This window comes from Triticum urartu, chromosome 2 (assembly GCF_003073215.2).
Source record: "Triticum urartu cultivar G1812 chromosome 2, Tu2.1, whole genome shotgun sequence".
NCBI lineage: Eukaryota > Viridiplantae > Streptophyta > Magnoliopsida > Poales > Poaceae > Triticum > Triticum urartu.
The window spans coordinates 578,094,934-578,121,104 of NC_053023.1; the positions used below are offsets into that span (position 1 = coordinate 578,094,934).

At 44.0% G+C, this 26,171-nt stretch overlaps 1 protein-coding gene across 1 annotated transcript; it reads left to right on the top strand.

Annotated features, from left to right (window-relative positions):
* The first annotated feature begins 7,111 nt into the window (after positions 1 to 7,111).
* Positions 7,112 to 11,642, top strand: LOC125538892 (protein NUCLEAR FUSION DEFECTIVE 4-like). Its single transcript, XM_048702211.1, has 3 exons — positions 7,112 to 7,628; positions 9,366 to 10,279; positions 10,657 to 11,642. The coding sequence occupies exons 1-3, from the start codon at positions 7,290 to 7,292 to the stop codon at positions 11,138 to 11,140; spliced, it is 1,737 nt and encodes a 578-aa protein (XP_048558168.1). The 5' UTR covers positions 7,112 to 7,289; the 3' UTR covers positions 11,141 to 11,642.
* Positions 11,643 to 26,171: the final 14,529 nt, after the last annotated feature.

The window sequence follows — 26,171 nt, forward strand, 5'->3', positions numbered from 1 at the left end:
ATTCAAGGATTCAGAATTATCTAAGGAACGGTCGAGAATAAACAAGGCCAATGCCGCAAAAAAGGATAAGTTTCATAAGCTGGGGCCAGGTGGCTATGCGGTGGGAATGCCTAAGTGGGATAAGTCTGAGAAAGAGATGCAGGATGCAGGTGTCACTCCAGAAACATTGAGCTGGCCCCCCAGGTGCAGGACTTGGTTCTATGCGCATGGGGGGGGGAGTTGGACCCGAAGACAGGCAAAGTTTCGAAGAAGGCATGTCTGGACGGAGCCAAAGATAAGCTACTTGTTGCAATAGAAGAGGCTCGGTCGGGGGTGTTCGATCCCAACAGAGAGAACGACGAGCTTACACGTGCCCTGGGAAATCCTGAATACCCGGGAAGAACACTAGGCAAGGGCGCTATTCCGTGGTATGAGGGGTTTTCGGACTGGAACGCCGACTACAGAATCCGTGCGAGAAAGAAGATTGCGGAGGAGAAGAAGAGGAAGATGGAGGAGGAGCAGAGGAAGCTGGACTATGAACGCCTTCAAGGCCTAGAATCAGTGCACGCGGACTTGGCAGTCAAATTCCAGCGGCAGCAGGAGCAGATCGACTCACTTAGCCAGCAAAGGGGGTCTCAGCAGCTGCAACAGCTAGTGGATGATCCAGCATTGGATAGCACCGTCCCATCCATGCCGAGAAGCAGCGTGGGTTCCGCCCCGGGCGATGCATTGCTGGATAGCTACCCAGTGGATGACATCATGGAGAACACTAACTGCGAGCTACACTTCAAAATGAAGAACATATCCATGAAGGTGGCGGACGTCGTTGCTTTTACAAATCCCCCCTAGGCAACCTTCCATTGCAACCCGATTCCAGCGGGCTATGCTCGTGTCTTGGTTGATGAGGTGGTGGACCAATATTCGGGGCTAGAGCTTGACATTTCTGGAGGTGACGAGGAGCACACACTGGGAGAGGCCAACCATCGTATCATCCTATGGAGAAAGGATTGCATCATCTTTCGAAGGCCACCGACACCGCGTCATTCGACTCCTCGTCGAAGTCCGCCACCGAGTCAGCAGACTCCCGCTCCTCCAAGTCCACCAACGCGTCAGGCCCCTCCTCCTCCAAGTCCGGCACAGCTTCAGACCACTCCTCCTCCTCCAAGTTTGGCAAAGCGTCAGGCCACTCCTCCTCCAAGTCCGGCACAGCTTCATGCCACTCCTCCTCCTCCAACTCAGCCACGTCAGTCATCTTCGCCGCCTCAGCAATCACAAAAGAGAGCCGCCTCAGCTATGGTGCGTAGCGGTACAAGTTGAGGTAGTACTGGAGGTACAGGCGGAGGCAAGCAATTTCAATATGGTCCAAGCAGCCTCGCGCCTCTTCCGCAGAGGCCTTACGACAAGTCCAAGGAGGAAAACACAGCCATATCGAAGGCCGAGGTGGAAGCCCATTTTGCACCGAAACCGCCACCGCCGCCAAGGGAGAAAGTGCATGAGGAAAAGATTGACCACTTCATTCGTATGGCTAGAGCACCAGCTCCCAAGCCTGTTGACACAGACTATGAGCGCCACCTCAGGAAGTTAAATCGAGCACGTCTACAGAAAGAGGCGAGCTCAAGCTCGAGCAAATCAGCTGGCAAAAGGAGCGGTAAAACCGTTCCTCAGCTGGGAGAACAGGCGGCGCAATCAACCCCCCCTCCCGCTTGTTGTGCCAACAATACATGAGAGTAGGCGCGCCCAATATTATTGTGGGCAAACCGTTTACGTTCCCGAGCTGGGCGATGTGGTAATAACCGAGGAGCATATAAGGCAGACTGAAATCCTCAAGATCACTGTTGGACAACTCCTCGACATCGAGCCCATGCCTCCGCTTAGAAAGGAGGAAATAAAACGGAAATATATCCGGGGCCAACCTTTGGTCGAGCCAGACGAGGTCAAGAAGCTCCCAACGAGAATGTATGAATTGCATCAATGGTACATGGACATTACCAAGATTTCCAATAGAGAGTCCCTCATGGTGAATGTCAAGAAGGATCATTACTACCATGAGAAAGCTATGTCCGTTGAGTATTCAAAACTATTTCAGTTATACAATCAAGACGCACTCGACAAATCTATCGTCAGTTGCTATTGTCTGTAAGTGATTTCTTTCTGTAATTTAAGTCTCAAGCTAGCTGTAGTGATCATTTTGATCAATCATTACCTGTAATTATCCTCACTATATTCTTTTCTGTGGTATTATGCATGATGAAGATTTATGAAATAAAAAAGGTGGACGCTGTGGCATTGGGTTCGTTGACCCAAATACCATTAATGAATACACATGGAAATTAGATCCATATTACGAAAAAGTGTAGAGGAAAGCATTCTAGAGTTCTTCAAGTGCCTCAAATACAATGAAGATATATTACTTCCTTACAACTTCGACTGAGTCACACTGTCTTGTACTACAAATTCTGTTTTTTCCTACTAGCTAGCTACATGTTTTTGCTTACATATGCCCGCTTAATTAAGACATGCAAACGTGTGTGCATGCAGATTTCACTGGATCTTATTAATCATAAAGTTGATGAAGGAACAGTTGAAGTACTAGACTCACTACTTAAAAAACCAAGTGACTACACCATCTTGTCTGGGATAGTCAACAGGTAATTTTAATCATTATTAACTATATCTCAGCCTATTTAGTTTGTCATTTCCTGATATGAACTATTTAATAACCCCTTTATTAATTTTTTTTGTCGGCGGGCAGGGCTTGGGAAAAGTTCATCAGCGTCACTCCAGGCCAATGGAAAAAAAATCTGAAATGGTATCGACCCAAGGTAAGTAATTAAGTAGTACTAGCTAGCTAGCTGCCATCTCTTTAATTATCATGCTTGATTAATTATTATCTGATCAAATTCCATTCTCGTAAAGGCCCTGAAGCAGGCGCCGGAGAATAATCTATGTGCATACTACATTTGCGAGAACATTCGCATGATGGCGTCTGAAAGGAGCAGATCTCAAAGACAGGAGTGGGTACGTTTGTCAGAACACTATTCACAATTTTTACACCATTATCGATATCTAGTCACACAACTAATACACATGCATATTGATCTCCTTAACAATTCAAAGAGGTGCGGGAGCAGCTCCTACCAGAGGACCGCATAGAAGCAATGCAAGAGGAAATAGCAGGATTTTTGCTCAACCAGGTCATAGATCCCAAAGGAGAATACTATTACCCGCCACCGCTCCATGAACCACTTCCAATTGTTATCGTGCTTCGAAGGCACCAATTAGGAGAAATTGTATATAGCTACCTAATTATATACATATATACATGTGTGTATATATGTGTGAATTAATGGTGGTTGTGAGACATTCGATGATATATATATATATATATATATATATATATATATATGATCGGTTCTATTAGAAATTCTATTTATATATATGCATAACGTGTACAATATGTAGCATCGTAAAATACCAGCAAACGAAAAAGAATTAAATGGAAAACACAAAATTAAATGAAAAAGAAATCATAAACCCAAACCCCCCAACCGTTTAATACCGGTTGGTGTCACCAATCGGTACCAAAAGGGCTCCCTGCTCCTGGAGCTAGTTCGTGTCACGTGGTTGCCCTTTAGCACCGGTTCGTGCTGAACCGGTACTAAAGGGGGGGACCTTTAGTGCCCACACTTTAGTGTCAGTTACCAAACAGGCACTAAAGGGCCTTACGAACGGTGCTATTGCCCGGTTCTGCACTAGTGGTACATATCCATGGGCCTACTCCATAGGTATTCCCCATCAACACTGATGCTTCAGGCGACATGCGTTGGATATGCCCAAAAACACCTCAGACAATGTTGGACAAACCTCTCTCCGATTGATGCTGCCAGAACTCTATCATGTATATCGTAATTCTAGATGCATTTCTTTTTTGTATGATCATATATCCATCCCATCATGCGGATCGCGGCTCTTTGTTGTTGGACATGTATCCTTTTAGTTTGTCAACATTCTGTGCCATACACCACTGTTGGTCGAATCACCGTTCTCTAGAATCCGCCTTTTAGTTTTTGTTGCACTTTCTTATCACAGAGGACGCTAGAAGCTTGGTGCCAATTCATCCATCCAGCTTTGATTCGACATCTCACATATTTACCAATATCATCATTCTTCTGCATCATTGACCCCAAATATCTAAAGGTGTCCTTCTGAGGTACCACTTGCCCATAAAGGCTAACTTTCTCCTCCTCGTGTTTAGAGTACTAAAACCATACCTCATGTGCTCAGTTTTAGTTCTACTAAGTCAAAAACCTTATAATTTCAAAGTTGGCCTCCACAGCTCCAACTTTCTATTAACCTTCATCCAACTATCATCGACTAGCACCATATCATTCGCAAAGAGCATCCACCTTGAGATAACTCATTGTATATCCCTTGTGACCTCATCCATTACAAAAGCAAAAAAGATAAGGGTTCAAAGCCCACCCTTGGTTGAGTCCTATTTCAATTGGAAAGTCATCAGTGTACCATCACTTGTATGAATACTTGTCCCAACATTACCATACATGTCCTTGATGAGAGTAATATAGTTTGTTGGGACTCTGTGTTTCTCCAAGGCACCACATGGCATTTCACAATATCTAATTGTAGATCTTCTACAAGTCAATGAACATATGCATGTCCTTGTTTTGATCTGTGTATCTCTCATAACTTATTGTAAAAGTAGCACCCATGGTCAAATTTCCAGGCATGAACCCAAGCTGATTTTTTGTCATGTTTGTCATTCTTCTTTATTCTTCAAATATCTTTTTTGACCAAAAAAATGAGATTGAAAAAATTAGAGCAACTCTAGCCGATCCACTAAAATCGGTCAGAATAGAAAAAAAATCAATTTTTCTTCTCTAGATGACACCTAGCCGAAGCCCAAAAATGCTTACAGGAGTAAAAAAATACTCTAAGCGGTGCCGAACCCTTATATTTACTCCTCCATGGAGTCGTGGAGTGAAATCCAACTGCACCTCTCCTCCACCCAATCTCCGCCAGTGAGCCCCGCACCGTACCGCACCCACTCCTTCATCGATAATGGTGGGATCCCACCGCCACCGCTCCCCACCACCCATCCGCAGTGCAGATCCGCGCCGCCATGAGCGATGTCGAGGCCGTGGCAATTCTGCCGCTTCTTCCTCCCGCCGTGCCACCACTTCTTCCTCCCGCGACCGCTTGCCCGGCTTCCTCGGGCTCCCACCGTCGCCGCCATAGAAGCAATACATCGGCATGCGACATCGAAAGTGGAAAACATGGATGGCAATTTTAACCATGGGTACATGTACCCGTGGATACCGTACCCGCATGGGCAGGGTATGGGCATAATTTTATACACATGAGTAGTATCCATAACCTACCCATTAAGTCATGGGTAGGGAACGGTATAGCCTTCTACCCGTGGATATACCCATACCCTACCCATTTATATTAACATGTGGATCTTACCCGTGGGGCTCCAACATATTCTAGTTTGTGCTAGCTGCCGTTTGTGTTGGCTGATGGGTGCTCCAGATGTTTTTTATTTGTTACTTGTCGGATGTTATTTGGTGAGGTGTGTTGTGAGCTTGTGAACCTGTGTTAAAGTTGTCACCAATTGTCAATTTGAATTGAGCTAATTGTCATGTACTCATCTATCTATTATTGAATTGAGATAAATGTTTTTTTGTCAAATGTTCTATCGATGAATGTAAAATTGTAAATAACTTGTGTGCTATTTGATCTACTCATTGGGTACCTAATGGGTATAGGTACCCGTCGGGTAGGGTATGGGTAAAGTTTCATACCCATGAGTATGGGTATGGATAAAATTTTGTATCCATTGGCTACACGGGTATGTATATGGTATTGCTCTACACGCCCCATACCCTACCCATTGCCATACTTAGCTGACATAACCGACCGGCACACCCACCAGAAGATCTGGATTGAGAGCTTCCATTTCGCCGAGCAGGTGACGCGGGCATACGGCATCATGCCCGTTCGCCTACACGGCGCCGATGGCCACCGGAACTTCGAGTTTGGAGAGATGCCACTGTTGGATCCCGTCGACCTGCGGGTAGTCTCTGTGCGGGAGAGGAGGGAGGAACAGGAGGCTGGGAGCGCATCGGGACAGAGGCCGCCGGTGAGGCGTTCATGGCGGAGCTCCACCACCGCTACCCGAAGCAAGTAGAGGCGGAACGCCGCTTGTACGAGCAGCTAGCTATAGGAGGGATGAATGTCATCGTTCTGTCCGGCGGCGATGAAGACGGTGGCGGCAACAACGATGGCGACGACCAAGGCCCCAACCATTTGATCGGTAGGCTGACCGGAGGCGATTGGAAGAAGCTCGTCGAAGAGACGGATATTGATTAGTTTAGTAAGTTTCGATTAGTTAACGCCAATGTAAAATATTATGTATCGGCACCGAATTTTTGTTTTAGTAGGTTTTATAAGTATTTAATTGAATTGAATTTGTATTTGCGCGCACTGAATTCCTTTTTACACGGCTACGTTTATGGGATCAAATAGAAATAGCCAAAATTTAGAGGAGTAAAAATACTCCATTAAAGGGTACTCGACCGTTTACTCTAAATTTGAGGATATCAGATAGAGTTGCTCTTAGTTAGACATACTATCATTATATCTCGAAAGCATCTTCGCACTTTAATGGAGATACAATCAAGACACATGGCTTGCACTTCAGGCTTCCGGATTCGTCAAGTTAAAAAGTCAGCTGGTGTCACCAAAGGAGTCGTCCAGCTCAATGGTAGAGCTTTCATTCTCTTCATGGAACAACTTATCGAAATACTCTCGTCATCCATTCTCGATCTCCTTATCCTCATGTAGAAACACAAAAAAAAATGTAAAAATGAAATATTTTTAGTAAAAAATGAGTACATTTAAATATTTGCGACTTGAGAGGGAATCAACTGCACATTTATCATTTATCACCCCATATGCATGTCTCGGTGAAATGTGACCAAGGACCAGTTCCTATAGCGTTGATAAATGTATATGAATATATTTTCGCTGGCTTTCCTTGGTTCCAGGAGGCGAGGCGACACGCAAGGAGAAAGCGAAGCAGGACGAGACTATTTAACTGACGGCGCCACGCTGCTAGAGTGGTGCCAACTGAGCTTCCTCTGCCTCAGCCAAAAGCACGCACGGCCTCCTCTCCCCCACACACCACCCCGAGTGCCCGACAGCCCACATCAATCACGCAGCCATAGTACCAGCAGCTGCTACTGTCGCTAGGGAGCTCGGCGAGTGCGACGCCGAGGGGGATCGAGATGGCGGGCGGCGGAGGGCTGGGGAAGGTGAAGGCGGGGAGCCGGCCGCCGTGGGTGGGGCTGGCGGCGGCGGTGTGGGTGCAGGTGGCGGCCGGCAGCGCCTACGTCTTCCCGCTCTACTCGCACGCCGTCAAGGAGGCGCTCGGGTACAACCAGAAGGCGCTCACCATGCTGGGCGTCGCCAACGACGTGGGCGAGAACGTGGGGTTGGTCCCCGGGGTGCTCGCCAACCGCCTCCCGCCCTGGCTCATCCTCCTCATCGGCTCCGCCTGCGCCTTCTTCGGCTTCGGCACCGTCTGGCTCGCCGTCACCAAGACCGTCGCCATGCCCTACTGGGTGGTACGCTCCCCCTCTTCCCCCTTCTCCCCTCGCCCCTCTGCATCCGAGATTATCCCGCTTGCACGCCCTGTTTTGTTTCCATTGATTTCGACGGTGAAGGGCGAGTTGAGCCGATTAATCGGCCCTTGGATTGAAGCGCGGAATCATCCAAATCAGCCGCTAGTATTTCATCCACTCGCTGTATGATTGCCATTATTCTTTTCCAATGGCTATGATTGCCGTTTTGGTGGTTGTTCGTTGGGCATCAAACGCGTGTCAGTGCGTTGATTGTCTGGTGGAACTCAGCAAGATGGTTCTTATGCCTTACGATATCTCCTTTCAAGCAAGTAAATCATTGTGTTCCCGTTGTATGATTGACGTTAACGCCGGCAGTAGACATTTTCCTTTCAGTCTGGCGTGAAGCTAAATGTGGTACAGTAGCACACATACTACTTTTTTTTTGAGGGAGTAGCACACATACTACTTGTTTTTCAATCGGGATAGTATTATGTTCATCCGCTGAACTTGTCGTGATATGGTTGGCAAAATGGGCACATTCTTTATCTTGCCAATCATTTCTGTAAGTAGGCCAGAATTGGTTTCGGCGTTGGACCGCGCAATAAATCTGGGTTTTCAATTCTGTTCAACCCGACAGCTCACACTGGCGCATTATGACCCCAATAGCCTCCACGGATGGAAGCAGATCTTCCAGCCTGATTTTGGTGATGTTGGATATGCGGGGAATCTTTTTTATTGCCAGTTTGTAGAGAGAAATTTGGTGAAAATGACTTTTTTTCTCATGAAAAGGTCAAGTTGACTTTACTTAATATAGTTTTATAAGATCATCTGCAAATCACTTTTTTTCCCGGGAAATCTGCAAATCACTTCAGTACTGTAGGTTTACCAGAATTTTTGTATTTACGCTCAGTGTGCCGGTAAAGGAATGAGCATTTTAAATAGGGAAAAACGATGGCGGCTGCTAATTTGCTTGTCACCAACATAAAGAACGTCAGCACATATGTGATGATCTTGTCATAATGGAGGGTGATTTTTTTTTTGAGAAATCACCGGGGGAGGAGTCCCTCCACCTGAATATTACTCAAAGTGGCCATTATGCCAAGAGAGTGATCCAGTTTATAAGGGAAACCGGATCGAAAACCTAAACAACTTGACCCCGTTTATAAGGGAAACAAGGCTGAAAACCGGAACAAGAACTAAAGGACATAAGGTGCATTATGTGCATGATCACCCTAAACAAATGTTGATAGTAGACTATATAGACACTTCACACTTTGCTTAACAGTGAGTGCTGGTTTCTCGTAATCCATTTAAGGTTGTTTCTCTCTGTACACTTTTTGGCTTATTGTGAAAACGTCCCCCCATGGCCGAGTTACTTAAGGATAGAGGGCAAGAAGCCAGATTTGCCACACATTTTACTGAGCCATGATGGGCTGGTGGCTGATCCTTACGATACCCGTGGGGCTTCAAATCTGATTGATGCATCACCAGACAAATGAACTGTGCCAAATATAGCATTCATGATGCAGGAGGCGTGCGAATGCTCAATGCATGACCTGTTGATAAATTGTTTTTCCATGTGGCAAATTTTTTAAAGCATCAAATTTACTTCTGATACAAGTTCTCTTCTGAGTAACGTGGTAGCTTGATGAATAAGCCGTATACGATTGCTTATACATCTTGTATCAAAAATTTCAGATAGTCTTATATACCATGAACGTTTTCTCTTTGTTATTGCAGTTGTGTATAGCTCTATGTGTCGGCACAAACAGCAGTGCGTGGTTGGGAACTGCGGCGCTTGTGACCAACATGAGGAACTTTCCTCTCAGCCGAGGAACCGTTGCCGGTCTCATCAAAGGTTATGTTGCTGTTAGTGCTGCTGTCTACACGGAAACGTTCAATGGAATGCTTAACAATTCGCCCACAAACCTTTTGCTGTTGCTTGCTTTGGGGATCCCGGTAGCATGTGTTGTGGTGATGTATTTTGTCAGGCCCTGCACCCCATCACTGGATGAGGATAATGCAACAGAACACAGCCACTTCGTGTTCACGCAGGTCTCTAGTGTGGTTCTCGGCGTGTATCTTATGGTGGCTACGATACTCGGCGACACTTTGAACCTAAGTGCGACTATCACCTACCTTTTATTTGGTATAATGATACTCCTGCTCCTTTCTCCACTTGCCATACCAATCAAAATGACACTTTATCCAAGCAAGCCAAAGGAGGAGAAGGCCAGCGCCCTGCTTGTTCCGTCTTATTCAACGGATAGTTTGTCCGGTGCGGATCAAGAGAACGGAGAACCGCTTCTGCGTGGCACGTCGGCGACGTTTGTTCCAGGCAACAATGATTCTGATGAGACTGATCTGGATGTTCTGCTTGCTGAGGGTGAGGGAGCAGTGAATTTGAAGAAGAGGAAAGGGCCAAGAAGAGGGGACGATTTCACATTTGCTGAAGCCTTAGTTAAGGCAGATTTCTGGCTACTGTTTATTGTATACTTTTGTGGTGTTGGCACTGGTGTCACTGCTCTGAACAACCTAGCTCAGATTGGGACTTCTGTTGGTGCTAATGACACAACTGTTTTGTTGTGCCTCTTCGGCTTCTGCAACTTTGTTGGCCGTATCCTTGGTGGATCAATCTCTGAATATTTCGTAAGGTTAGTCCTCTTTTAACTAGTTTGTAGCAACTTTTTCCCTAAGTATGCATCACAAGGATTACGCTTGATGAGCTGGGTTATCTGTTCAGTGGATGCAGGGCAGAGATGTAAAGTCTTGTGTCTAAAAAATGTTCACAAGAATTAAGCAGCAGCTAACGTCATAGTATACACAATCAGTAATATCACTCCATGTTAAATCACTAACCCTTCAGACATAATAGTTGTTGATCTCATTGTCTTGTATGTTTTGCATCTGTTTAAACACACATTTTCCCACGTTTTTTATTTGAATGATCTTTTTTTGTCTATTGAAACATCATGAAATAATTGCTACTTCTGAAAATAGTTGAGTAACACTTTGACTTGGTACATTGCAGAACAAGAATGCTTCCTCGTCCTTTCTGGATGATGTGCACACAAATAATCATGGTGGTAACCTTCCTCCTTTTTGCGACCGGCCTCCACAGCCTGATCTATGTGTCAACGACGCTGCTGGGGATATGCTATGGGGTCCAGTTCGCAGTCATGATACCGACCGTGTCGGAGCTTTTCGGGCTCAAGGACTTCGGGCTGATGTACAACTTCATGCTCATGGTGAACCCGATCGGCGCGTTCTTTTTCTCGGCCCTCCTCGCCGGTTACGTCTACGACAAGGAGGCGGAGAGGCAGAACCCTGGCGTGCTGGACCCTTCAAACTGCTTTGGACCTGACTGTTTCAGGCTCACATTCTACGTCTGTGCCATGGTGTGTTGCTGTGGAACCCTGATCTGCCTAGTTTTCATCGCGAGGATCAAGCCGGTTTATCAGATGCTCTACGCCAGCGGGTCGTTCAGACACCCTCGACAGCAGCAGCTGTACTGATGGAGTAAGTGGCATCAATAGGAAAACTTGAAAGTATGAGAACAGAAAAGAACAGAGGAAGTTGTCAGCTGGTTGTCTGTAATTCTGCCTTCTTCTTGCATCATATTGCAGCGGCGTATATTATCCCACCGTTGTTTGCTTGATTCATCCCTTGTTGGTATTGGAGCATATGAGAGAGTTCCTTTCATTCCATAATTTGTTCCTGTTGTGTAAGGTAAGGTATCCAGCCGCTCATCGACGATACCGCTGGACGGAAACTTGGGGGTGTGTATATATGAGCAGATGTTGTACTGTTGTAAATCAGGAGACCAGGGAGGTTTTGGGCATGCTGTGGAATGAGCAGTATCTTGTGCATTCCACTTCGTGGTACCACGAGTTTATGTATTCTATATCAATCTCAGCGTCCTGTATTGTACTAGTATATTCTGAACTCTGAAGGGGCAGCTTGCAGTTGCCAGCAGTACAATTCTTTTGCATATTTCAACACCCCAGTGGTTGAGCCCATGGATATTTCCATTCTTCCCTGTGCTAGTGTGGGCACAGAAGTGAGAGATATCTTAAGAGCAAATTGCAGAGTTTGCACGTGGTATCCTGTTGTTTCTTACAATTCGAGAGTCGTCGTCTCCAAGCTTCGTTGCCCGGCCCGAACCCGGATCTGCTCCGTCGGCGCAGCCGGCCGGAGTGGAGATGGGGAGGCGCTCGGTGCTCTCTTGTTTTTAGTACTACCTTTTGCAATCCAAAACAGAGCAACAGAGATCCAGAACGTAGTGTTAGACTGCTTTGGATCGATTAGGCTAGATCAATCTGGTAGTCCTACCTTCACTCTAAGTCGATGATCCCGCCAAGGTGGCCATGGTGGATGGCAACGGCGGTGATGGGAGAGAGTGGATGGCGGCGGTGGTGGAGCTTCCCGTGAGCACCGCGCTAACCCTAAATCGGTAGGAGATTTCGGTGGGGTTTGTGGCAGCGATGAACCTCGTATCATGTGCCCCGGCCCACACCTCTGTTTATATAGCACGGGTCACAGGGGCCCACCAACCATGGTTTGGTTGGGCGCCCCCGATCAGGGCGCGATGCAAGGGCCCGTTCGACCCGTTGGGCTCGAACGGGAGAGAGATCAACCTAACATTTCCCCCCTTTATCTCAACTTCACTTTTAACCTTATATTTTCTAGTTTATTTGTTTCATCACATATTGATACATAGAGCATGTTTCATCGTCACAGCTTAATTGCCGATAAAATCATACAACTACAACATACGTTTTGTTTAGAAACAAATTCTGATCCTTTTGAGCCTCTCATGGTCCAGGAATCATAGGTTTTTCCTTAAACCCATGCCGGCTAAGTGTTCCTTGGACACATTGGGTGGTAAGCCTTTCGTTAACGGATCCGCAAGCATATCCTTCGTCCTTATATGCTCGAGACTTACAGTGTGATTCTGGATTTTATCTTTCACAACATAATACCTTATCTCTATTATTTTGGCAACATTATTCGACTTGTTGTGAGCATAGAAACCGCAGGCTGGTTGTCATAGTACATCTTTAGTAGTTTGTAAATACAATCTACCACTTTCAAGTCGGGTATAAATTTCTTTAGCCATATCGCCTGTCCCGTGGCCTCGGAGCATGCTATGAATTCTGCATACATCGTGGATGATGCAACTATTGACTCTTTGGAGCTTTTTCACGAAATAGCTCCCCCAACGAGAGTGAGTACGTATCCTGACGTGGATTTTCTATCATCTCTATCCCCCGCAAAATCTGCGTTTGAATACCCTTTTATCTCTAGGGAATCACATCTCCTGTATGTTAGCATGTAGTCCTTCGTGCCTTGCGCATAACGCAATGCTTTCTTTACCATCTTCCAGTGCTCAATGCCTGGATTCTCTTGATATCTACCGAGTACCCCGTTGATAAAAGCTAAGTCAGAGCAAGTGCACACTTGTGCATACTGTAAGCTTCCAACAGCCGAAGCATATGGTACCGCTTTCATTTAACGATCTCGTACTAGTTCTTCAGACATTGGAATTTCCCAAAACTATCGCCCTTGACTATATGAGCGGTGTGGCTTTACTCGCATGCATATTATACTTTTGAAGATCCTTTTCTAAATATGCTTTCTGCGATAGTCCTAAGACACCATTGTTCCTATCTCGGTGAATTTCTATGCCCAAAACATATGATGCTTCACCAAGATCTGTTATGTCAAAATTTGAGGATAAGAACTTCTTTGTTTCTTGTAGTAGATTAACATCACTGCTAGCAAGGAGGATATCATCCACATACGAGATTAGGAAAATATATTTCCCATTTTAAAACTTTGCATAAATGCAGTTGTCCTCAATATTTTCTTTAAATCCAAAACTTTTAATCGTTTGATTAAACTTTATATACCACTGTCTAGAGGCTTGCCTTAATCCATAAATAGATTTCTTCGGGCGACATCCCATATTTTTCTTATCTTCCATGATAAAACCTTTGGGTTGTTTCATGTAGACCTTTTCTTTTTAAATCACCATTCAAAAATGCCGTCTTAACATCCATTTGATGTAACTCTAAATCAAAATGTGCAACTAATGCCATTATGATTCTGAAGGAGTCCTTACATGAGACTGGGGAAAAAGTCTCATTGTAGTCAATCCCTTCTCTTTGTGTAAATTCTTTTGCCACAAGTTGGGCTTTATACTTTTCTACATTCCCATTAGGGTCATACTTAGTTTTGTAGACCCATTTGCAGCCCACTGTTTAGGCTCCTTTAGGTATTTTCTCTAAGCCCCAAACATCTTTGGAACTCATCGATTTCATTTCATCTTCCGTTACCTCTAGCTATTTTGATGAGTTAGGGCTTCTAATGGCTTCTTCATAAGACGTGGGATCTTTTTCCGTATGTACTATTTCCGTGTTATAAACTTTATAATCAGTAGAAATAGCTAATCTTCTTGTTCTATTAGACCTTCTAAGGGCCTCAGTTTCTGGCACATTTTGTGCCGCAACTTCCGGCACATCGTCTAAAATTGGCTGCCTGATACGTCCATTTTGCATCATGCTTTTATATTGATATTTATTGCATTATGGGTTGTTATTACACATTATATCACAATACTTATGCCTATTCTCTCTTATTTTATAAGGTTTACATGAAGAGGAGAATACCGGCAGCTGGAATTCTGGACTGGAAAAGGAGCAAATATTAGAGACCTATTCTGCACAACTCCAAAAGTCCTGAAACTTCACGGAGCATGTTTTTGCAATATATAAAAAATATTAGGCGAAGAAAGTACCAGAGGGGGGCCACCAGCCAGCCACAAGGGTGGAGGGTGCCCCCCGACCTTGTGGGCCCCCTGGCAGGCCTCCGGTGCCCATCTTTGGCTATATGGTGTGTTTTGACTGAGAAAAATCAAAAGGAAGCTTCCGGGACGAAGCGCCGCCATCTCGAGGTGGAACCTGGGCAGAACCAATCTAGGGCTCCGTCAGAGCTATTCTGTCGGGGAAACATCCCTCCGGAAGGGGGAAACCATTGCCATCGTCATCACCAACGATCCTCTCATCGAGAGGGGGTCAATCTCCGTCAACATCTTCACCAAGCACCATCTCCTCTCAAACGCTAGTTCATCTCTTGTATTTGATCTCGGTCCCAAAACCTTAGATTGGTACCTGTGGGTGAGGGAGTCCTGGATTATGGGGTCCTCGGGCGTCCGGGCTGTGTGACGTGGGCCGGACTGATGGGCCGTGAAGATACAAGATGGAAGACTTTTCCCCGTGTCCGGATGGGACTCTCCTTGGCGTAGGAGGCAAGCTTGGTGTGCGGATATGAAGATTCCTTTCTCTATAAATCGAATTTGTACAGCCCTAGCCCCCTCGGGTGTCCATATAAACCGGAGGGTTTAGTTCTTAGAGGCAATCATAATCATACATGCTAGACATCTAGAGTTTAGCCATTACGATCTCGTGGTAGATCAACTCTTGTAACCCCTATACTCATCAAAGTCAATCAAGCAGGACGTAGGGTATTACCTCCATCAAGAGGGCCCGAACCTGGGTAAACACCGTTTCCCTGTCTCCTGTTACCTTCGATCCTTAGACGCACAGTTCGGGACCCCCTACCCAAGATTTGCCGTTTTTGACACCGACATTGGTGCTTTCATTGAGAGTTCCACTGTGTCATCGTCGAAAGGCTCGATGGCTCGCCTTGTCATCAAGGACAGTATCACTTCTGGAGGGGCCTTAGTTTCAGGGCAAACCCTCCGGCTTGGCGGCTTCACCATGGGTGCCCGTCCGGCCGTTAAGCCGAAAGCAACCCCCAAGTCGCCGAAAACCCTCTCCGTATCAGCCCCGAATACTCCAACAAGATGAATCCGGCATATCTATCGTCTTTGAATGAGCTGCTAGAGTCTCAACTGACTATGATCAGATCGGGCTTAAACCCGACCAGAGAGAAATTAAAACTCCACCGATCACCCACCAGGTAGCGATTCTGGAGCAACAAGCTGACAATAACTCTTCTCCTACATTGAGAACAAACTACGTTCGGATTTCCGAACCCGGAAAATTGGATACCCGTCCTCGGGAGGACACTCCCCATCCTCCGAGTATAAAATTGGACATTAAGCCTGAGATTTCTCCGGACACTCCGGAACCTGAGCTGGTAACCTCAGAAATTCTTCAAACTCCGGATTCCACAATGGGTCAAGGTGTGAATTTAAGCCCGCCCACCCACCACAAGCAATATTCTCCAAGAAATTCCGGCCCTCCGGACATATGCGACCTAACATGTGTGTGGCAGCAGCCTCGAGAGACAGTCCATCACTTTTGGGCCAGATTCCTTCTTGTTAAAAACAAGATAAAAGACTGCTGCGACAACGACGCAATTTCAGTATTTCGCAACAATTGTACGGATGAGGGAATCCTTAATGCCCTCAATCGCCGTCACGTACTGCACTTTGCAGATTTGGCACACATAGTACAGAAGTACTGCGCAATGGAAAGCACCTGAAAAAATCAGACAACCCGCTGGGAACCGTAGACATTTAAGCCATTTCCCGGGTGGGCAAAAAGGACGCACCATCGCGGGGCACCTGATCATCATCCCGTGGACAAGAAAACCAAACCCTTTACGGGACATAGAACTATCTTCGAGGAATGGCTCAATAGGCCCTGTCAAATATACATGACACCAAATACCAAACCAACACACAACCTACGGGCATTTTGGATACTCCGGGAGGTGGCCAAGAGCGGCGAGGGTATCCTTACCACCAACACCCCAGAGAAGTACTCTTCGGAGGACACCGATCTCAAAGTATTCACGGTCTTCGAGACCTTCTCATCAAATAATCGGCACAAAAGGGCGCTCCGCGACCTCGTCGAAGTCTGCCAAATAGCAGCAATAAACCCTTGGAACGATACAGCGATCACTTTCAATGCCGAGGACGAACCAAGGTCCCGCTCAGTCCGGGCACCAGCCGCTTTGGTCCTAAACCCAATCGTGGATGGCTTTTGGCTCACTAAAGTGTTAATGGATGATGGCAGCAGGCTAAACCTCATCAATGAGAACACGCTCAATAAAATGCAAATGGACAGGAGTCGCATTGAGCAGAGCAATACATCCTTTAATGGAATCATCCCCGGTAGGGAAGCAAGATGCTCAGGGAAAATTAAACTAGATGTGGTATTCGGCACACCAGAAAACTATAGGTCCGAAGAGATAATCTTCCAGGTGGCTCCTTTCAACAGTGGATATCATGCCCTGTTAGGACGAGATGCATTCACAGGCTTTCAAGTTATACCTCATTACGGGTACATCAAGCTCAAGATGCCCGGGCCCAATGGTGTTCTCACTATTTCCAGTGATCCGGACATAGCACTCCGTGCCGAAAACAAAACCGCATCCCTGGCCCTTGAGGCACTGTCCGAAGCCCTAGCGGTCGAGGAACTCACCGCTCTGCGTTCCACAGTGGATAGTGACGACATAATTCTTGATAAAAGGCCTAAATCCACCTCTTTCAAGCCAGCTGACGAAATAGTCAAATTTGAAGTCCACCCGACGGATCCCAAGAAAACAGCTTCTATTGGGGCACAGCTGGACCCGACGGTCGACGCCGCATTGCACGCGTTCTTGCGCGAGAACTGGGACATCTTTGCGTGGCACCCCTTGGATATGCCAGGAATCCCACGCGCGCTGGCTGAACATAGCCTCAACATACTGAAGGGATACAAGCTGGTCAAGCAAACACTCCGGTGATTTTCCGAACCCAAGTGACAGGCTATGGGGGAGGAGCTAGCCAAGCTACTTGAAGTCGGGTTTATCAGAGAGATCAAACATCCGGACTGGCTAGCAAACCTGGTCATGGTACCAAAAAGGACAAATCCTGGCGCCTGTGTGTCGATTTCAAAGACCTTAACAAGGCCTGCCCTAAGGACCCCTTCCCACTACCTCACATCGACCAGATTATTGATGCAACCGTGGGACACGATTCACTGTGTTTCCTCGAGGCATACTCCGGATACCATCAAATTAAGATGAAGGAATCCGACCAAGCCACAACGGCATTCATCACCCTGTGTGGGCCTTTCTGCTTCAACACTATGCCTTTTGGGCTCAAGAACGCCGACACCACTTACCAACGCATGATTCAAACATGCCTGGAAAAGCAAATCGGCAAGACTGTGGAGGCATATGTAGATGACGCAGTCATCAAAACAAAACATGCTGAATCATTGGACGCCTCACATTCGACAACCTCCGAACATATGCCATAAGGCTCAGTCCAGAAAAGTGTGTTTTCGGCGTTCCCGCCGGCAAACTGCTGAGGTTTATTATCTCTGATAGAGGAATTGAAGCAAACCCAGCCAAAATCCGGGCCCTGTCACAATTGGCAACACCAACTGACCTCAAGCAGGTCCAAAAACTAGCCGGGTGCGTGGCTGCCTTGAGCCGTTTAATCTCCAGATTAGGAGAAAAGGCATTGCCATTGTATCTCCTGCTCTGACGCACCGACCACTTTGTGTGGACGGACGCTGCAACAGCTGGACTGTAGGAAATAAAAACTTTGCTAGCAAGCAACCCCATCCTGGCCGCACGAAACGTCGGCGAACTGATACGTCCATTTTGCATCATGCGTTTATATCGATATTTATTGCATTATGGGCTGTTATTTCACATTATGTCACAATACTTTTGGCTATTCTCTCTTATTTTATAAGGTTTACATAAGGAGGGAGAATGCCGGCAGCTGGAATTCTGGGGTGGAAAAGGAGCAAATATTAGAGACCTATTCTGCACAACTCCAAAAGTCCTGAAACTCCATGGAATACCTTATAATAAATAATGAAAAATCCTCGCCAAAGATGAAGACTAGGGGGCCCACACCCTTTCCACGAGGGTGGGGGGCACGCCCCCCCTAGGGCGTGCCCCCTACCTCGTGGGCCCCCTAGTGGCTCTCCGATGACCATCTTCTGCTATATGAAGTCTTTTGTCAAGAAAAAATAATCCAGAAGCAACATTTCGGGACGAAACTCTGCCGCCACGAGGTGGAACCTTGGAGGATCAAATCTAGAGCTCCGGCAGAGCTGTTCTACCAGGGAAACTTCCCTCCCGGAGGGGGAAATCATCGCCATCGTTTTCACCAACGCTCCTCTCATCGGGAGAGGGCAATCTCCATCAACATCTTCATCAACACCATCTCATCTCAAAACCCTAGTTCATCTCTAGTAGGTTGCTAGTAGTGTTAATTACTCCTTGTAGTTGATGCTAGTTGGTTTAATTGGTGGAAGATCATATGTTCAGATCCTTTATGCATATTATTACCCCTCTGATTATGAACATGAATATGCTTTGTGAGTAGTTATGTTTGTTCCTGAGGACAAGGGAGAAGTCTTGCTATTAGTAGTCATGTGAATTTGGTATTCGTTCGATATTTTGATGAGATGTATGTTGTCTAGCCTCTAGTGGTGTTATGTGAACGTCGACTACATAACACTTCACCATTATTTGGGCCTAGAGGAAGGCATTGGGAAGTAATATGTAGATGATGGGTTGCTAGAGTGACAGAAGCTTAAACCCTAGTTTATGCGTTGCTTCGTAAGGGGCTGATTTGGATCCATATGTTTCATGCTATGGTTAGGTTTACCTTAATACTTTTGTTGTAGTTGCGGATGCTTGCAATAGAGGTTACTCATAAGTGGGATTCTTGTTCAATTAAGAACAACACCCAAGCACCGGTCCACCCACATGTCAAATTATCAAAGTACCGAACGCGAATCATATGAACGTGATGAAAACTAGCTTGACGATATTCCCATGTGTCATCGGGAGCGCTTTTCCTTATATAAGAGTTTGTCCAGGCTTGTCCTTTGCTACAAAAAGGATTGGGCCACCTTGCTGCACTTTATTTACTTTTGGTACTTGTTGCTCATTACAAATTATCTTATCACAAAACTATCTGTTACCACTTATTTCAGTACTTGCAGAGAATACCTTGCTGAAAACCGCTTATCATTTCCTTCTGCTCCTCGTTGGGTTCGACACTATTACTTATCGAAAGGACTACGATAGATCCCCTATACTTGTGGGTCATCAAGACTCTTTTCTGGCGCTGTTGCCGGGGAGTGAAGCGCCTTTGGTAGGTGAAATTTGGTAAGGAAAAATTTATATAGTGTGCTGAAATTTACTGTCACTTGTTACTATGGAAAGTAATCCTCTGAGGGGCTTGTTCGGGGTATCTTCACCCCGAACAGTAGAGCAAAGAGTTGCTCCTCAACCTACTGAACCTATTGAAAATGAAATTCCTTATGAGTATCCTTCGGGTATGATGGAACAAAGCATCCTAATGAACACCTAATATATGTGGATGAAGTTTGTGCATTATTTAAGCTTGCAGGTATACCCGATGATGTTGCTAAGAAGAAGGTCTTCCCTTTATCTTTGAAGGGAGACACATTGACATGGTATAGGCTATGTGATGATACGAGATTATGGAACTATAGAAGATTGAAATTGGAATTTCATCAAAAGTATTACCCTATGCATCTTGTTCATCGTGACCGCAATTATATATATAATTTTTGGCCTCGCGAAGGATAAAGCATCGCTCAAGCTTGGGGAGGCTTAAATCAATGTTATATTCATGCCCCAATCATGAGCTCCCAAGAGAAACAATTCTTCAAAAAATTTACGCTCGGCTTTCTGAAAATAATCGCACATGCTCGATACTTCTTGTGCTGGCTCTTTTATGATGAAGACTATTGGATTTAGATGGGATTTATTGGATAGAATTAAACGCAACTCTGAAGATTGGGATCTCGACAAAGGTAAGGAGTCAGGTATGACACCTAAGTTTGATTGTGTTAAATCTTTTATGGATACCGATATTTTCCGTAAGTTTAGCACTAAATATGGACTTGATTTTGAGATAGTGGCTTCTTTCTGTGAATCTTTTGCTACTTATGTTGATCTCCCTAAGTAGAAGTGTTTTAAATATCATCCTCCCATAGAAGTAAAAGTAGCTGCACCTATTAAAGTTGAAGAAAAGACTGTCACTTATAATGATCCTATTGTTCCTACTTGTTATGTTGAGAAACCACCTTTCCCTGTTAGGATAAAGGATCATGCTAAAGCTTCAACTGTGGTTCGTAAAAGCAATATTAAAACATATACACCTCCTGAGCAAGTTAAAGTAGAACCTAATATTGCTATTGTTAAAGATCTCTTGTCTGATAATATTGATGGGCATGTTATTCAGTTCTGCGGTGAAACTACTAGAATTGCTAAACCTTGTGCTAAAGATAAAAATAGACCTGTGGTAGGCGTGCCTGTTATTTCTGTTAAAATAGGAGAACATTGTTATCATGGATTATGTGATATGGGTGCTAGTGCTAGTGTTATACCTTATGACTTGTATAAAGAAATCAAGCATGAAATTGCACCTGCTGAGTTAGAAGATATTGATGTCACAATTAAACTTGCTAATAGAGATACTATTTCAGCAGTGGGAATTGTTAGAGATGTTGAAGTCTTGTGTGGGAAAACTAAATATCCTGCTGATTTTCTTGTTCTTAGTTCCCCACGAGATAGCTTTTGTCCCATTATATTTGGCAGACCCTTCTTGAACACTGTTAATGCTAAGATAGACTGCGAAAAGAATGTTGTTACTATTGGCTTGGATGATATGACTCATGAATTTAATTTCTCTAAATTTAGTAAACAACATCGTGAAGAAGAATTGCCTAGTAAGGATGAAATTATTGGTCTTGCTTCTATTGCCTTACCTCCTAGTGATCCTTTAGAACAATATTTGCTAGACCACGAGAATGATATGTTTATGAATGAAAGAAGGGAAATAGATGAAGTATTCTTTAAATAGGAACCTATTATGAAACACAATTTGCCTGTTGAAATCCTAGGGGATCCCCCTCCACCTAAGGGTGATCCTGTGTTTGAGCTTAAACCGTTGCCTGGTAATCTTAAATATGCTTATCTTGATGAAAAGAAGATATATCCTGTTATTATTAGTGCTAACCTTTCAGAGCATGAAGAAGAAAGATTATTGAAAACTCTGAAGAAGCACCGTGCTGCTATTGGATATACTCTTGATGATCTTAAGGGCATTAGTCCCACTCTATGTCAACATAAAATAAATTTGGAAGCAGATGCCAAACCAGTTCGTGATCCTCAACGGCGTCTGAATCCTAAAATGAAAGAAGTGGTAAGAAAAGAAATACTAAAGCTTCTGGAGGCAGGTATAATTTATCCTGTTGCTGACAGTCAGTGGGCAAGTCCTGTTCATTGTGTCCCTAAGAAGGGAGGTATTACTGTTGTTCCTAATGATAAAGACGGATTGATTTCACAAAGAATTATTACAGGTTATAGGATGGTAACTGATTTTTGCAAATTAAATAAGGCTACTAAGGAAGATCATTAGCCCTTACCTTTTATCGATCAAATGCTAGAAAGATTATGCAAACATACACATTACTGCTTTCTAGATGGTTATTCTGGTTTCTCTCAAATACCTATGTCGGCTAAAGATCAATCAAAGACTACTTTTACATGCCCTTTTGGTACTTTTGCTTATAGACGTATGCCTTTTGGTTTATGTAATGCACCTGCTATCTTTCAAAGATGCATGATGGATATATTCTTTGACTTTTGTGAAAAGATTTGTGAGGTTTTCATGGAAGACTTTTCCGTCTATGGATCTTCTTTTGATGATTGCTTGAGCAATCTTGATCGAGTTTTGCAGAGATGTGAAGAAACTAATCTTGTCTTGAATTGGAAAAGTGCCACTTTATGGTTAATGAGGGTATTGTCTTAGGGCATAAAGTTTCTGAAAGAGGTATTGAAGTTGATAAAGCCAAGGTTGATGCTATTGAAAAGATGCCATGTCCCAAGGACATCAAAGGTATAAGAAGTTTCCTTGGTCATGCCGGATTTTATAGGAGGTTCATTAAGGACTTCTCAAAAATTTCTCGGCCTCTGACTAATTTATTACAAAAAGATATACCATTTGTCTTTGATGATGATTGTGTCGAAGCATTTCAAATACTTAAGAAAGCATTAGTCTTTGCACCTATTGTTCAGCCACCTGATTGGAATTTACCCTTTGAAATTATGTGTGATGCTAGCGATTATGCTGTAGGTGCTGTTCTAGGGCAAAGAGTTGATAAGAAATTAAATGTTATCCATTATGCTAGTAAGACTCTAAACAATGCTCAAAGAAATTATGCTACTACTAAAAAAGAACTTTTAGCAGTTTTATTTGCTTGTGATAAGTTCAGACCTTATATTGTTGATTCTAAAGTAACTATCCACACTGATCATGTTGCTATTAAATATCTTATGGAGAAGAAAGATGCTAAACCTAGACTTATTAGATGGGTTCTCTTGCTACAAGAATTTGATTTGCATATTGTTGATAGAAAAGGAGTTGAGAACCCCGTTGTAGACAACTTATCTAGGTTAGAGAATGTTCTTGATGACCCACTACCTATTGATGATAGCTTCCCTGATGAACAATTAAATGTCATAAGTACTTCTCGTAGTACCCCTTGGTATGCTGATTACGCTAATTACATAGTTGCTAAATTTATACCACCTAGCTTCACATACCAACAAAAGAAAAAGTTCTTCTATGATTTGAGACATTACTTTTGGGATGACCCACATATTTATAAAGAAGGAGTAGATGGTGTTATTAGACATTGTGTACCTGAGCATGAACAGGAACAGATCCTACGCAAGTGCCACTCTGAGACTTATGGAGGACACCACACGGGAGATAGAACTGCACATAAGGTATTGCAATCCGGTTTTTATTGGCCTACTCTCTTCAAGGATGCCCGTAAGTTTGTCCTATCTTGTGATGAATGTCAAAGAATTGGTAATATTAGTAGACGTCAAGAAATGCCTATGAATTATTCACTTGTTATTGAACTGTTTGATGTTTGGGGCTTTGATTATATGGGACATTTTCCTGCCTCTAATGGATATACACATATTTTAGTTGCTGTTGATTACGTTACTAAGTGGGTAGAAGCTATTCCAACTAGTAGTGCTGATCATAACACTTATATTAAAATGCTTAAAGAAGTTATTTTTCCGAGGTTTGGAGTCCGTTGATATTTAATGACTGATGGTGGTTCACATTTTATTCATGGTGCTTTCCGTAAAATGCTTGCTAAATATGACGTCAATCATAGAATTGCATATCCATATCACACACAGTCTAGTGGTCAAGTAGAATTGAGTAATAGAGAACTTAAATTAATTTTGCAAAAGACTGTCAATAGGTCTAGAAAGAATTGATCCAAGAAACTTGATGATGCATTATGGGCCTATAGAACTGCATATAAAAATCCTATGGGTATGTCTCCATAAAAAATGGTATATGGAAAAGCATGTCACTTACCTCTCGAACTAGAACATAAGGCATATTGGGCTATTAAAGAGCTCAACTACGGTTTCAAACTTGCCGGAGAAAAGAGGTTATTTGATATTAGCTCACTTGATGAATGGAGAACCCAAGCTTATGAAAATGCCAAGTTGTTTAAAGAAAAGGTTAAAAGATGGCATGACAAAAGGATACAAAAGTGTGAGTTTAATGTAGGTGATTATGTACTGCTATACAACTCTCGTTTAATATTTTTTGCAGGAAAACTTCTCTCTAAATGGGAAGGCCCCTATGTTATCGAGGAGGTCTATCGTTCCGGTGCCACAAAAAACAACTTCGAAGGCACAAATCCGAAGTTGGTAAACGGTCAGAGAATTAAACATTATATCTCAGGTAATCCCATAAATGTTGAAACCAATATTATTGAAACCGTAACCCCGGAGGAATACATAAGGGACACTTTCCAGAACGTTTCAGACTCCGAAAAGGAATAGGTATGTGGTACGGTAAGTAAACCGACTCCAAAACAATTTTTAAGGCAATATTTCTCCGTTTTGGAATATTTAGAAAAATAGAAAATTAAGTAGCAGTCCGGGAAGGACACAAGGGCCCCACGAGGGTGGAGGGCGCGCCCTACCCCCTGGGCGCGCCCCCTACCTCGTGTGCCTTCCGGACTCCGTTTTCTTGCACGATACGTATTTTGGTCGGTATAAATTCATTATATATTCTCCCGAAGGTTTTGACTCCCATATCATGCAAATATCCTCTGTTTTTGTTTCGAGTTGTTGCTGCTGCAGATTAGAGCAAGATGTCTTCTCAAGAGTCAGTCGGGGAGAGCCGGGTATCTAATCCGGCACCGGAACCAAGGGCAAACAGCGACCCTGACCACTTCGGGCCAGTAACAGAGGGGGAGATGGAGGCTGACTTAATGAGGGTAGATGCCATGGAGGATCAAGAAGTCACCTCTCGCTTCCGAGCTGGGTTCACGATGGGGGAACTACAGAGCTCAGCTATTCCAAACTCGGTTATCCCTTCCAACGTTAGATTTCTTTCTTATGAAAATATGAAGAGGAGTGTCACTTGTTCTCCCGCAGCTATGAAACACCCTTGGGTGCAAGGAGCTTTAGCCGTTACAGGAAAGCTTCGTAAGGAAACAATGGACCTCAAGCAGCAAGTCAACAAGCTCGAAGAGGAGAATCGTATCCTGAGAGGAATCATCGCCAAGAATATTACACCAACAACAAAGAATGAGATATAATCACATGGGTATGGGCACTCCCCTTGGCAACCGCCAAGCTTGGGGGAGGTGCCCCGGTATCGTATCACAATCACAACTCCTATCTTTATCGTTTTCCTTAGTTCGATCCTGTTAGTAGTATTTTGATCTAGTAGAATAAAGTTTATGGCATGATCTAGTTTTAAGTTTTGCTTTATGATCTCTCTATGTAATCGAGTCCATGAGCTACATAATAAAGATTAGTGTTGAGTCAAGGGCTTGATTTTCTTGCTATGATCTTGGGTCAATAAAAGAAAAGAGAAAAAGAATAAGAAGAAACGAAAGTTCATATTGATCTTATTGATAGTAATGACTTCACATAGAAAGAGTGTGATGATTAAAAGTTGTTGGGAGTTGGCAGACATAGCTTTGGTCATCGTTGCAATTAATAGGAAGTAATAAGGAAAGAGAGGTTTCACATATAAATATACTATTATTGACATCTTTTATGATTGGGAGCACTCATCAAAATATGACATGCTAAAGAGTTGATGTTGGACAAGGAAGACAACGTAATGGGTTATGTTTTCTTATATCTGAGATAAAGTATGTTGTCATGGATCATCCAACATGTTGAGCTTGCCTTTCCCCCTCATGCTAGCCAAATTCTCAGCACCAAGTAGAGATACTACTTGTGCTTCCAAATACCCTTAAACCAGTTTTGCCATGGGAGTCCACCATATCTACCTATGGATTGAGTAAGATCCTTCAAGTAAGTTGTCATCGGTGCAAAGCAATAAAAATTTCTCTAAATATGTATGATTAGTGTGGGAGAAATAAGCTTTATACGATCTTGTGATGTGGAAGTAATAAAAGCGACAGACTGCATAATAAAGGTTCATATCACAAGGGGCAATATAAAGTA